The sequence below is a fragment of the Sminthopsis crassicaudata genome, chromosome 5, assembly GCF_048593235.1.
Source record: "Sminthopsis crassicaudata isolate SCR6 chromosome 5, ASM4859323v1, whole genome shotgun sequence".
NCBI classification, from domain to species: domain Eukaryota; kingdom Metazoa; phylum Chordata; class Mammalia; order Dasyuromorphia; family Dasyuridae; genus Sminthopsis; species Sminthopsis crassicaudata.
In genome coordinates this window covers 170123421-170137030 of record NC_133621.1, presented here as the reverse complement: position 1 = coordinate 170137030, position 13610 = coordinate 170123421, and the positions used below count along the sequence as shown (strand labels likewise).

Below are 13610 nucleotides of genomic sequence, written 5' to 3'. Positions count from 1 at the left end.
TTACAGTATATCCTAAACATAATATATGTGTGTAAAACCGAATTTCTTGTTGCATGGTAAGAATTGGATTCAGAAGATAAAAGTAAACTAGATAGAAAGACAATATAGTGCAAACATTTTACTGAGTCAAATCTTTTAACCTTCCATGACACTAAGTTGGACAACTCCTTGAAATCTGGAAGTAGGAGACACATTTATTGCAAGATTCTTTTAGTCATATTTTACTCCACCAAATTAGGTCACTTAAAAGTGTATAATCAACAAGTAATAAGCACCATGGGATACTAAATACTTATTGATATTCTTTCTTCCCACTCCCCTCCCCTCCCATTTCTCCTTCCACCTCTGGCAATCAGGGTCAAGTGACTTGCCCAGAATCACAGGCTAAGAGTCTCAGGCTGAATTTGAACTTGGGTACTCTAGACAACAGGTCTTGTGCTCCATCCACTGTGTCACCTAGTTGACACTTTTCATATTCTCTTCATAACTTTTTTTTTTTAAAGTAACAATAAGGTACAAAATCTTTTTTTCCCTCACATTTTTGTCCTTCTGTCCCACCTCTGCCTTTCTGTATCTTGTGAATCAGTCCCTCAATAGCCTTACAACTGTGTCATCACCCTACTACAGATTTCATCTATAAAAACATTTTCTTCTAGTCATTTAAAACTAAAACTTTACTGTCCTTGAAGATGAAAAAAGTTTGGTATAAAAAATTTTGTGAATATTACACACTATCAAAATGTGTAAGATCTTTAGCATTCCTTCCATCTGTTCTGCTGCCATCAATTACAAAAGCCTAGAAGAGCTCATGAATTGTAGTAATTACACAGGACTGGAAGCTAATTTAAATTTTTGTTTGGGGCCCAAAGAATTCATCAGTAAGAGGCATGCTTAGTGATACAAGTAGCTCCCCTCTTAACTAGAGTGGTCCTCAGAAAAACAAAATTTTGCTACTGCAGGAAGATATTCAAAGTCTTTCTTTCACATGTTTTATGACCCAATGACACTCTCATCCTTACTGTTCCTCACACAAGATACCTTCCTCCCAAGTCTGCATTTTCACTGGGCCTACAATGCTCTTCCTCTATCTACAATCTGGTTCTCTTCAAATAATCAGCTAAAATTCCACCACGTACAAGAAGCCTTTTCCAGTTCTCTTTAATCTTTGTTCCTTCCTTCTGAGATTAGCTCCAATTTTTCCCACAAATTATATCAAAGTTTGTGCATGTCTCCCCAACTAGGTCAGGAACTCTGTGAGACCAAGAACTGTCCTTTGCCTTTCTTTGTTATCCCCTGCACTTAGTACAGAGCCTGGCACATAGTAGGCACTCAAGAAATATTTGTTAACTTGACTTTTCAGCATGGCAGGAACTCATGATTACCTCCATGGTATAATGAGATATTGCAGAACCATGAGGAAGGAGAGTCAAGGATTAAAATGTGATAATAGAGAAAATTGCCTAGGGGTGATCTGTAAGATAAATATTGGAAAGGAAGGTCTGATCATGAAAGTGAATGACAGATATTCAAATAGAACCTTGCCTAAGGTAACAGCACCAGTAATGGGAAAATTAGGAAATATCTGTTGCCAATAACTATAGATTATGTTAGGAATTAATGTCCAAATCCAATTAATTCCCAAAATTAAGCCTTTATCATTGGGATGGAGTAGGATAAAAGATAAAGTGGCCATTCCTGTCATATACCTCTGAGGTTGTTCTGTAATTGAACAACAATATGTGGAAATATTAAATATATGGGTCAGTTGACAAGTCTTTTTTTTTTTTAAAATAGAATCACTTTCAGGAATTGGAAGGCACCTTGGAGGTCACCTAATCCATTGTGAATATAGAAATATTCAACAATTCACTTTTCCTTCAGTAATCCAGGCAATAAGCATTGATATTAATTAAATTAATTAAATACCTACTATGTGCCAAGCACTATGTTATATGTTTTATATGCAAAGAAAAGCAAAGGACAAGCCCTGCTTCCAAGGAGCTTATGAATTAATAAGGGAGAAAGTATGAAAACACTTATGCATGAACAAGATATAAAATGGAATAAAATGTAGACAATCAATAGAGGGAAAATCCCTAGCAATAAAGAGGAAATGATTCACAGAAAAGATGGAATTTTAGCTGGAGCTTCAAGGAAGCCAGAAGACAGAACTGAAAAGGAAGAAATTCTAATACCTCAGTGATTTATCAATCCTTGTTGGTAAAAATTTAAATGAGACACAGAAATAGGACAAATTTGGTGTTACAGACTAGGATTTTGATTAAAAATTTTCAAAGGACTGAATTCCATTTAAGATGAAGAATCTGAAGAGGAGTTGGCAAGTGGATACTTTCTAGAGCAACTGAAAATTTATTTAACTACAAATGAGAAACCCAAAATAAAAACACAAAAATTAATATTTTCTTGCAATATAACATAGTGGTTCAAAAACAGTTAATTAAATCAGAAGTGTTTTCACACTGACATTTTTACATCCAATAGGTCATTATGGGACCCTAGAAAGTGATTATCCTTAAATTACAACATATAACACCATCATATTTGTTTGGTTAAAGGATTATAATATCACTTGTTAAGAGTAAATCTCTTACCTTTCATTTTTAAAACCTCTTTGAAGTTAAAAGTGATAGAAGTGATCTTTAAAAAAGACAATTGAAGAGTCAGAACTACATGGATGAGTTCAAATATTCTAGAGTTTATCATAGCTTTTCTTCAACATTCTATTTTCTGGAACAAATGCTGGGCTTATTACAAGCCCCATATATAACTATAAGGCAGTTAAAGTGAATCAGCATTAACAAGTAACAAATAATCATCTCCTCCACTTCTGTTTACCAAACTTGGAAGAATCCCTGCTTTTACCACCAGGCTACTTTCATCATGTGTTTAAATTCAGATTTAATCTCCTCTATGGAGAGGTCCCTTGGGGGGCTGTCCCATATCATGCTTCTCCACCAGAGTGGTGCTCGAGGAATGGTGGAGAGAAAAAAGGTGGTGAAAACAATCAAGCGGGTTCAAAGTTTGACTTGTGCTGCCTTTTATTTACAACATTTTAGTTAGAAATTGGTGGAGAACCCTTAAAGATCATCTAGTTCAATCACATCATTTTCAGATGAGGAACAGCCTCACTGAGGTGGCTTTTGTTCCAGGTCATAAGCACAGCCAGGGCTTGAACCCAGGTCTCCTAAAAACACAAAATCAGAACAATTATAATATTTCTAAGTTACACTGCCCGAGTGCTTCAAAGAGTGAAAGGAATTCCTGGTCCTTGATTTACAGAAACAATCTCTTTAGCTTTTTTTTGTAGCTAGCTGTACCTGAACATGACCTATAATGTACCAGATACAGGCAGGTACTCAGGAGAACTAAGCTTCTTGGCGAAAATTAGTTCATTGAATAGAACACACAAAATTGGAAAAATCAACTTTACTGGACATAGGAGGAAAGGGTATTAAATGTTGCAACTAGGAAAAATCTATGCCAGTTCTATTCACCTTTGCTACTATAGTGTCTCCTTATCTCTCTTTTAGATTGGATTAAAAAGGTCATTTTTTGCCTCATTTATTACCTAACCTTAATTGTAGAGAGGGTATTGTCTCTCAAAAACCTTAACTTAAAAAGGAAAAAGTCTCCCATGGCATCCAGGGCCATCTCCAGTCCTCCCGGTCCAGATCTGGCCATTGGACCCAGATGGCTCTGGAGGGGAAAGTGAGGCAGGTAACCTTGCACAGCCCTCCCTCACTTAAATCCAATTCACCTGGATGTCCCGGCATCCCCTCCCCAATGCCATGGTCCGCTTGAGAACAAAGGACAAAAAACATCATCTCTTTTATGACTCCCTGAATTTACCTGTGCAACACCTGACAGTTTCTGCTGAGTCATTCATATAAGCAAAAGTATCATTTCAATGTGGATTAGGCAAAACAAAAATCAAACCATACACTACATATCAAACAAGATCTCAGTGAATACAAACCCTTGGGTGGTGTGAGGTTGACTCCATTTTTAAGGCACCACTGTACAGGTAAAATCCCTAAGGAATCTGCATGGCACAGCATTGATATTTTTTTAGCTTCTGGTCTCAAATCATCAATCGTCACTTGCAAATAATGATTGTTAAAAACCTAAAGATAAAAAAAAAAAGGAAGTCAAATGTTAGTGTTATGTTACTGAATCCTTCAAATATTTAATACTGGCACATGCACAGGCAGAAAATGAATGTCTTTGATAACAGAAACTATTATATTCCATGTGTGTAGTTGTCAAAAAAGTAGAGATCATGACTTTGATTTTTCAAAGAGAAACATTAAAGTACCTGGTGATTTTTTAAAGGTAGATAAAGAAGGAGGGAAAAAAAGGAAAATCCAATATATAAAAGTTGGGGAGGGGGGGGTTTGGAGGATAGAACCATCAACAGAATAGGAAAATTAGGAAAAACTCAGAAGCAGCTCACTTAGAAATCATCTGAAGGAAAACTAAGATTGACATAGAAAGATTTGGTCTAAGGCCAGTCAACAAGTACTATGTGCCAGACACTGTGCTAAATTCCTGGAATATAAAAAAATGAAGACCCTGGTCTTATGGAGTTCCCAATTGTCACAGAAAAGACAAAAAGATAAATATCTATATTTGCTTGCAAAAACATAGGGTAAAAGTGGAGTTAATCTCAGAAAGAAGATACTAGCAGTGGAGATACCACGAAAGGCATCTTGTAAGCTAACTCTTAAACAAGTCAGGGAAGGCAGGAAGCAGAAAGTAAGGAAGGAGAGGATTCTAGCCATGGGGCCCAATCATTGTGAAAGATCAAATTGAAAGAAAGGAGAGAGGGAGGGAAGGAACAGATGAAAAGAAAGAGATGAAGGCAATGTACAGAAGCAAAGCATAAGGGTCACACTGTAGAGTTGTCCCTGTGCTGGAAAGGTAGGCTTCTGAAGTACCTTCATTTATACAATGTCTTTGGAGATCAATTAACTAGTCTACCAATTATGTTGTACTTTTAAACACCACAAGGATGTTATTTAGAATCACAAGGATATGTTCCCTTTAATGATCCAGCTGGGTGCTTTATTAAAAGTTCCAATTCATGTCTTTCTGCTTTTGTCTCTATTCATTATGGTGTTTTATGTTGTTTTGTCTTGTTTGCTTTTAGAATATTTTTTTCTGAAAAGAATAGCCTTTCCCTCAAAAAAAAAATTAAATTAAATTATGGTTGTCATAACAACATACTTTATGCAATAGTGTATAAGACAATAGTCTAAAACATTTGCTAAAGTTAGGAAGATATGTATACTTATAATGCTCCAGATACATAAAAAAATTCTGGCAATTTATAGTACTTCTTCACCGAGTCTTGAATAAACACATGATATTTACTCATAATAATTCTGCATAGTGCAAGCATAAAATATTTGAGAAGTATGATTATGAAGGACAAATGTTAAGTAGGATGACTGTTTTTTTAATCATTGTTACAAGAGGACTATACAAAGGAATAGTGGGATGAAAAAGAAAATGATTAAAATATTAGGGGAAATTTGCTCAAAATAGGATTGATCAATGAAGAAAAATATTCCATTAAATAACCCCTCCAAAAATATTTCCAATTAGATTAGGAATAAAAAAGAATTCAATAAAATAAAGCTATACAAATTAGAATTAGAATGTCACTGCCACTCTCACTCAGCAACTATGATGTAAATATTACGTAATATTCATAATAATGAACATTAAGCATAAAAAAGTGGGACAGGTGGAATTTGTGGTACTACCCAGCTAACCCTAAAAGTTCTAGTCCCATTTTGTTATTCTTTAAGTACCAGGTGAAGGTGACATTGCAAAAATAGCTGTCTTTTAAGACAACTTGATAAATAATACAAATAAACCTGCAGCTGGCATTACTATATCAACTGTTGCTGGAAAGAAAGAAAGCTGGCTAAGCTCCAGCAAGCTATCATTCTTCAGTATTTGGAAAGAAATATGCTAACCCTAAAAGCAACACAATAAGAAGGCCTCCAGATGGTGAAGTAGTCCAGGATATGAAAGGGAAAAGTTTAAATATATATGTGCACAAACACACACACACACTAAACCTTATATCAAGGATTAAAAGAAAACAATTAGTCATTTGTTTGTCCCTCATAATCATACTTCTCAAATATTTTATGCTTGCAGTGTACAGAATTATGAGTAAATATTGTGTTTAATAAGACTCAATGAAAATTCATACACACACACATATATACATATATATGTATATTAGCTCTTGGATTATCAATCCTATACTATTTTATTTCTAAATTTTGAATCATGTTTCTCCTTCCTTTACCCCCACTCAAAAAAAAAAAAAAAAAAAGGTTTATCTTGTACAATATTTGTACTAAGAATACAAAAACTGAAAGGAGACAGATGGTAAGAATTAGTGGCTCCTAGAAAGCTACTATTTCTATTAGAAAGAAAAAGAAAAGAATAAAATATGAACTTCAGAGCCAAGGGTCTAGTTCACCAGTTAAAACGACCAGAGGGCTATTACCTGAAATATTTCTTGCTTCAATACCTCAAAGTTCAATAATTTTGTCTCAGTGGGTACTGCCTATTTAACGCACATCCCAACCCCCATATGCCTTAGCAGACAGGTCTCTGAGATTTGTTGTGGCTGAAAAATTCATCACCCTGCAGCCAATATGTTGATAAGTCTATCCAAATTTAGCTAGGCTGTTCCTCGGGCGACAGTCTGACAGTCAGTTGCTAGGCCTTTCCTTGAAGGCCTTCCAAACTGATGGGCTCTGCCAGAATTTGCTGGCAGTAGTCTCCAAGAACACATGGTCAATTGCACACCATGATGAAGCATCAAGGCAGCAGTTTGTGGGGTACCCAAATCACATAAACTAAAGTTTAAAAAAAGAAAAGAAAAAATAGTATCCAAACTATTACCAAGCAACAAACAAATTAATGCTAAGGGGATTAATATGTGACCCTTACCTACAAACACAATGGTATAAATTTGATACTGGAGGAGACAGGAATCCATGAGGCAATATTGGGTTTTGATCCTTTTTCCAACTCAAAAACATTATTACCTTCAACACCTTTGCCTCATCATCCCAGTAAGAGCAGAAGAAGCCATGTCACCCTTCTCATTTTAAACATAAGCCATTTGATGGGATTTACTCTAGACTACTCAAGGAATCTCCAGCCAAACTAGAAATAGTACCAGCCTGCAAAATAGTAGAATTATGTTTGTGTCTGCTAGCTGGGCTCTTCTGCCTCTCCGTGTGCAAGAAAAAAACATTCCAAAGGCTTGTCTATGAGGTTGAACCACTTGTTTAATCCCTTTTCAGGGGGCTCACCTTAGTCACTGATGCAGGACAGATATTAAAAGGCTCGCTCATATCTACTGCCTCCAGTTTCATACCAACTGTGAAGAAATGGCTTCGTAAATCCGCATGATCCTGTGGTGGGGGAGAGAAAGAGTGAATGCAACTACAATGCTGAAAATTGACTCAGAGACTGTCAGGATAATATTCTCCAACATTTTATTTGGCAACAACTGAAATCTGCCCGAAATAATTAACTTTCCCAGCTTCAAATTTCTAAATATGGCAATATACAGCAAATTGATTGTTTTCTACAGGCTAATAACTTCTTCCACCCCAGAAATCTGAAGGAGGGAGGAAGGGGTTTGTCCAAAACAATCTTTGGATTTAGAAAGAATAAAGAACAAATTCACATAATACTGCTTTGTACTCAATAGGCAGGAAATGCTAGTTAAAATACAGCCAGTTATGCTAATAATAGTAATAATAAGAACAGCAGCAGCTCCTTATATTTACTTAGCCCTTAAAGTTTGTAAAACACTTTTCTTACCACACTGTGAGGTAGATAAAAGCAATCGTGCTTTTTAAAGACAGAAGCAGCAACACAATGGAATTATATGATCTTTCCAATGCACAATTACTGTAGAGCATAGGTTCTTAATTAAGCTTTTTAATAAACATTGATGACTACATTTTCTATATAACTTTTCCTTTGTAATCCTTTGTAGTTTATTTTATGCGTATCAAAACATTATTCTAACAAGGGTCCATGGGCTATGTCAGACTGACAAAGGTTCCGAGTCACAAGTTAAAAAACATCTGCTCTAGTGATTAGATTATCTTATAGATAAATTTATCCATAAGATATAGACAGTTTTATCACTGTCTTCTGTCACTAAATGTATCCCATTCCTCCAATCAATCAATAAACAACCTTTTCCCCAATCAACCAATAAGCACTTATCAAGCACCCATATTTTGGAGATGTACACATATTGGTAGTGGCTGCATGAATAATCAGAACCACTTTACACATTTCCTCTTGTTTACTACTGGGACACCAGATTTATAACCCCCTCAACACAATCCTCTTCAGAGTTTTTCGGCCTTTTCAAGGAAACAGATTCCAACATTCACTTTAGTCACACAGCTACAGATACAGCTGGCTAGAAGCTTGAAACTAGGATTTATCTTTCTGAGATGAAGGCCACCTCATCACTCACGGGCTATATAAATAGAGGTGGATAAATGGATGTATTTACAGCCAAACCCATAGGAAATAATGGCCAGAAATAAATTCTGGCATTTCAAAAGACTTTTAGTTGAGCATGAAGCGCACACATTTATATGGATTCGTTTTCATTTTTAATCTAATTAAAAGCTATTTAGCTTTGTGAATATAAGTCTGATGACAACCTGGAGTCCACCAAATAAGGACGGTAATGTATCCATATTATGGATCACATTTGATTTAAGCTGATTTTTACAGACCTAAAGGGAAGCTAGAAGAATCCTAAAGTTGCCAATTTTAGGAACTAATGATCCAGTATTGCCTCTAGCAGACCCTATTTATCAGTCTCTTCACCACTCTATTTCTCTCACAAGACCCATAGATTATAAATATCCCAACAACAACAGAAACCTTCTTTGCCCTATGCATCCCCCTATCACTCCACAAATTGATTCTTAACTGGACCAAACAACAAGCACTAATTAAGTGCTTACTATGTTATCAGGCATTATGCTAAAGACTGGGGAATACAAAAATGAGACAAACAGCCATGGTCCCCAGGGAGTTTATATTTCCAAGCCAACAAAACCACACAAAGGAAAATGAACAGCAACCAAAAGTCATACTTTACAAAAATTTAAATTAATTTAAATTTACTTATACAATTTACATTTCATTGACATGACAAAGTGACATAATAATAAAAACCAGTCTACTTTTCAAAAATCATTAGAAAAGGATATCTTAGAAAGGCAACACAGAAGAAGGGAGAAATAATAATAAACATTAACACAGTGCTTACTACAAGTCAGACACTCACTGTGCAAATATTTACAAATATTTCATTTGATTCTCACAACAACACTGGGGTGTTATTATTATCCTCCTTTTTTACAGATGAGAAAAACGAGGCAAGGAGAAATCAAATCACTTGCCTAGGATCATACAAACTAGCAAATATCTGGGGCTATATAGGAACTTTGGTCTTCTGATTCTAAGCCAAGTGCTCTGTCCACTGCACCACCTGTTCCAGGTGTGAGAACAACCAAGGAAGACAGAAGAGCAAACTCCATGTCTAAGGAACAGTCCAAAAACAAAAAATGCAATTTGGCTGGAACATGAAACTTTCCACATCACAACTTTCTCCACTGCAGTTTCAATACATCTTGAGTTGGTATGAAAAATTAAATCAGAATTTGGGGAAATCTTGCAGAAGCTGCAGATATATAGGAAGGCCAACAGATGACAGGAGAAACTTAGAAACAAATACAATATGTATATCAACATACTTTATCTTTTAATATCATAGTAATTCAGACTTCTCTGATATGAAGGAAGGGCCAAAAAATTTTACACAGATCTGGATTGCAGGGAATGTCATGTCCCTAGCCAACACCACGTAGAAGGGATAACTATAATCAGGATAGAAAGGCTGGCAAATGCCATATTGTAAAGAATTTGAAATATCTGATGGGGAAATTTGTATTTTACCCTAGGGATAATAAGAGACTACAGGCAGAAAGTTCTCTGTTTTAAGAACATTATTTTGGAAGCAGTGTAGATATTCTAGAAAGGGGGAAGGTGGGGGAGCAGTTTACTAAAATAGTCCAGGTGAGAAGTGATGAGTCTCTGCACTACATTTTTGGTCAGTTAAGGAAGGGCAAGCATCAGACTTATATTAACATTTCAAAAATCCCAGGGTTCTTGAGGGCCAGGCCAGTGGTCCATAAACTTTGGTAGTTCTTCCCCAAGCTGAAAAGAACTTTTAAGTACAGGGCAAGTAACTGATGACAACATGCCTGCTAACTGAGGTCCTATCTAGTTGCATTCAGAGAGGGTTTTCCCCAGGCTGGGTACAGGGTGATGAATTTTCTCTCCAGGGCAGCTCTTCATCTATTAATCATGGAAAGTTTGCAATCTATGTCAATAGAGGGAACAGGGGCAAAATTACAGATTGTGAATGAGGCATTCTAGTCTGTCAACAGGCAGTCAACAGCACTGAAGTGCTTACTTATTATATACATAAGTGGATCTTCCAAATTACAGAGATTTATGGATTTTTTTTTAAAGCACTAAAACCTTGATTTTAAATATTTTAATGGAAATTTTTTGAATTTGCATTATACATACCCTCACTTTCTAAAAACAGCCTGTGATGCTAAATATAATTTAAACTTAATGACCCAGGGTCATTATTGTGAACCTCAATTGAGATAGGGATGAAAGTAATTTGTGATTTCATTCGAGTACATATTCTCTTCTCCTCACCTATCTCTACCTCCATTAGAATGCTAACTTCTTTCTGCCTTTATTTGCATTCCCCCACTGTGCCTTAAACATAGAGTAGGAAGAAGGACAGGACCTAGAATTTAACTTTATAAGGGAGAAAATCATACATCTTCCTAATGTTGGGTCTGGTTTTCGATCCTTTATATACTATATTATAATAATAATGAGTAGCACAGTGGCTAGAGCACTAAACTCAGAGTTAGGAAATCAGAGTCCAATTCCAGCCTCAAACACCTACTAGCTGTGTGAGCCTGGACAAGCACCTTAACCCTCTTTGCTTAAGTTTCTTCATCTATAAAATCTGGAGAAGGAAATGGCAAAGCATTCCAGTGCTCTTGCCAAGAAAACCCCAATGGGGTGTAAGAGAGTCAGACATAACAAACAACTGAAAAATTACTAAAATAATTAACCAAATGTTTTAATACTGCAATATTTTCAACTACACATTTACCCTTTCTCTTATTAGAATGATGAAGCTAATTTAAATTACATTGTTCACGACCTACTGGCTTGTTCTTTCCTTCTAGATTTCTATCAATGTTGGCCCTTCATATTTGTTTATGTTCTAACTTAATCTTGCCTGTTACATTCTGGCCCAGAAGGCTAGGACCTTTTCAAGTAAATTAATCTAACTATAATTAGTTATCTGATTTCAAACCCCAGATATACTTGATCACAGGATCAATAATTTTGAGCTCAAAGGAAGCTTAGAAGTCATCTTGTCATCCACCAATTCCATTTTACAGATGAGAAAACCCAAGACCCAGAAATATTAATAGTGACTTGCCTGGAATCCCAAAGGTAGCAAGTGGAACAGTCAGGATTGGGACCCAGGTACACTTAAGCCAAAGCCAAGCCTGTCTGCAAGACACGAAGCAAGGCCTACCCCAGGTTTCCTCCACTCCTGTAGGTCTAATTTTCATCCTGTGTTCCCTCTCTCATCCTAATCTCCCAGATACAGATCTACATCCTGTAAGGGCATGTTAAAAATACTTAGCTTCTGCTGTGATGTCTTATTTTAACACCCATTTATCTGGTGGAGGGCCTCTCTTTTGGCATAAATTACAACAATTTAAAGAAAACTACTTCCTTGGAGGCTTTCTGACTTTTGTGTTTATTCCATACAGTGATGGCTTGGCTAGATTCCACATGGTTGATATTACTAGATGCAAATTTTAAGGTAAAGTTGCTATTAAAAGTGTTATTAATTCTTCTAGGTTAAGAAAATGCCACTTTCATGTATAAGTTGCACCATTTCTCACTTAATTTTACTCTCTGAATTCTTAATTCAGTCCTTTCATTTGTTTGTCTCTCTTCCCATCTAGGAAAATGACTATTATTACTTATTTACCAAATAGGGCCAGGATGTGAAATGCTAATAAAAATGAAAGTACTATACATTTAAAAATGAAAAGGTATTCAACAGTAATACTGGGTACTATCCCACATATACAGGTGTTTTTTTTCCAAATAAACTTTTGTTGATTTCTTATGTTTTTATATAACCTAAAATTTTTAATGCTTCCCTCCCTCTTCTTTCAGAAACTATCCTTTATTGAAAAAAAAATTTATAATGAAATCTTAAACAATGATACTAAATAATGATTATAAAAAAGTAAAAAAGGAGTATAACAGTTCCTTAAACTAAGCAGTATTTTTTTTTTTAGAAAAAAAAAGTTTTTCATATGCCAAGTCCTAAATCTATATTCCTGTTTCCCACCCCATCCTCCCGAGATGAGAGAAGTATAGGTAACAGAAAATAACAAAATACCCTTAGCCATACTATTAATTTTGGAATGAAATCAGAGGAATGACTCAGACATAGTCTGAGCCAAATCTTACTATCATTACTAGAAGCTTGGGGGGGAGGGGAGGAAGTTCCAAAATCTTGCAGATGACCCTCAAAACAGATAATGTGCATGAAAGATTCATTTTGCCTTTGCCAAATTCTAAGTGGCAGTTCACACATAACTCCAACATTATTAGATCAAAAATAACATTATGCCTAAAATTGCTTGGTACTTTGTAAGCCTCAGAACATTTACATTTAATATATGAGATATATTCAAAAAAGTATTCCTGGTTTTTTTAAAACACTCTGGAGTCCAGTCTAAAGGGATATAGAAAACCTACTTCTCCCTAATAGATGTTGGTTGAGTTACTGCCATTCCCATCTACATTCATTCGCTACACATTTTATACTTGCCCTAAAGTCGTTTCATATTGATCAAAACTAAAATGCCATTCATTTTATTTGAGGAATGTCTTTTCAAGCAGCTGTAACAATTTCTCTTCAACAGAGCTTATTTTTAGTCAAGTACACTACTAGTGACATTGAAAAAAGAGATCTTGCTTTCTACACTCCTAGTTCAATCAATTTTATTCTCACCAGTGCCTAGGTAGAGCTGGATGTATTGGATGACCTCTGAAGTTTCTTCAAATTCTGAATTTCTGTAATCCTCTGGTCTCTCACTTGTGGTAACCAGAAACAGTGGTTTAAAGGAGTCACTTTTCCCCTGATAGGACACAAAGAGGCCATTGTAATGGAATACTACATTGTTTTTCTCTGATGGACTGACTTGGGCACTAGAAAAATGAAGCCCTGTGTGTTTTGTTTTGTTTTTCTAAGACAGAGAACAACTAAAGATGAGTAAAAGAAAGAATGGTTGATGGGGCAAGTTCTAAGAAGGGGCCAAGAGTTTGAGATGAAAGGCTATAAAAAGAGATGGGGAACCTCTTCGGAGGGAAAAATAAAG

General features: G+C 35.7%; 1 protein-coding gene across 6 annotated transcripts in view; it reads right to left on the bottom strand.

Annotated features, from left to right (window-relative positions):
• Positions 1–13610, bottom strand: part of SFMBT2 (Scm like with four mbt domains 2) — a 306285-nt gene that overhangs the window by 110888 nt on the left and 181787 nt on the right. For all 6 annotated transcript variants that reach the window (XM_074268736.1, XM_074268741.1, XM_074268739.1 and 3 more), the window contains 2 exons: positions 7368–7469; positions 3998–4145 (listed from right to left, as the gene is read on the bottom strand). In XM_074268736.1, the coding sequence (XP_074124837.1) occupies positions 3998–4145; positions 7368–7469 (250 nt within the window). The remainder of the gene's footprint in view (positions 1–3997; positions 4146–7367; positions 7470–13610) is intronic.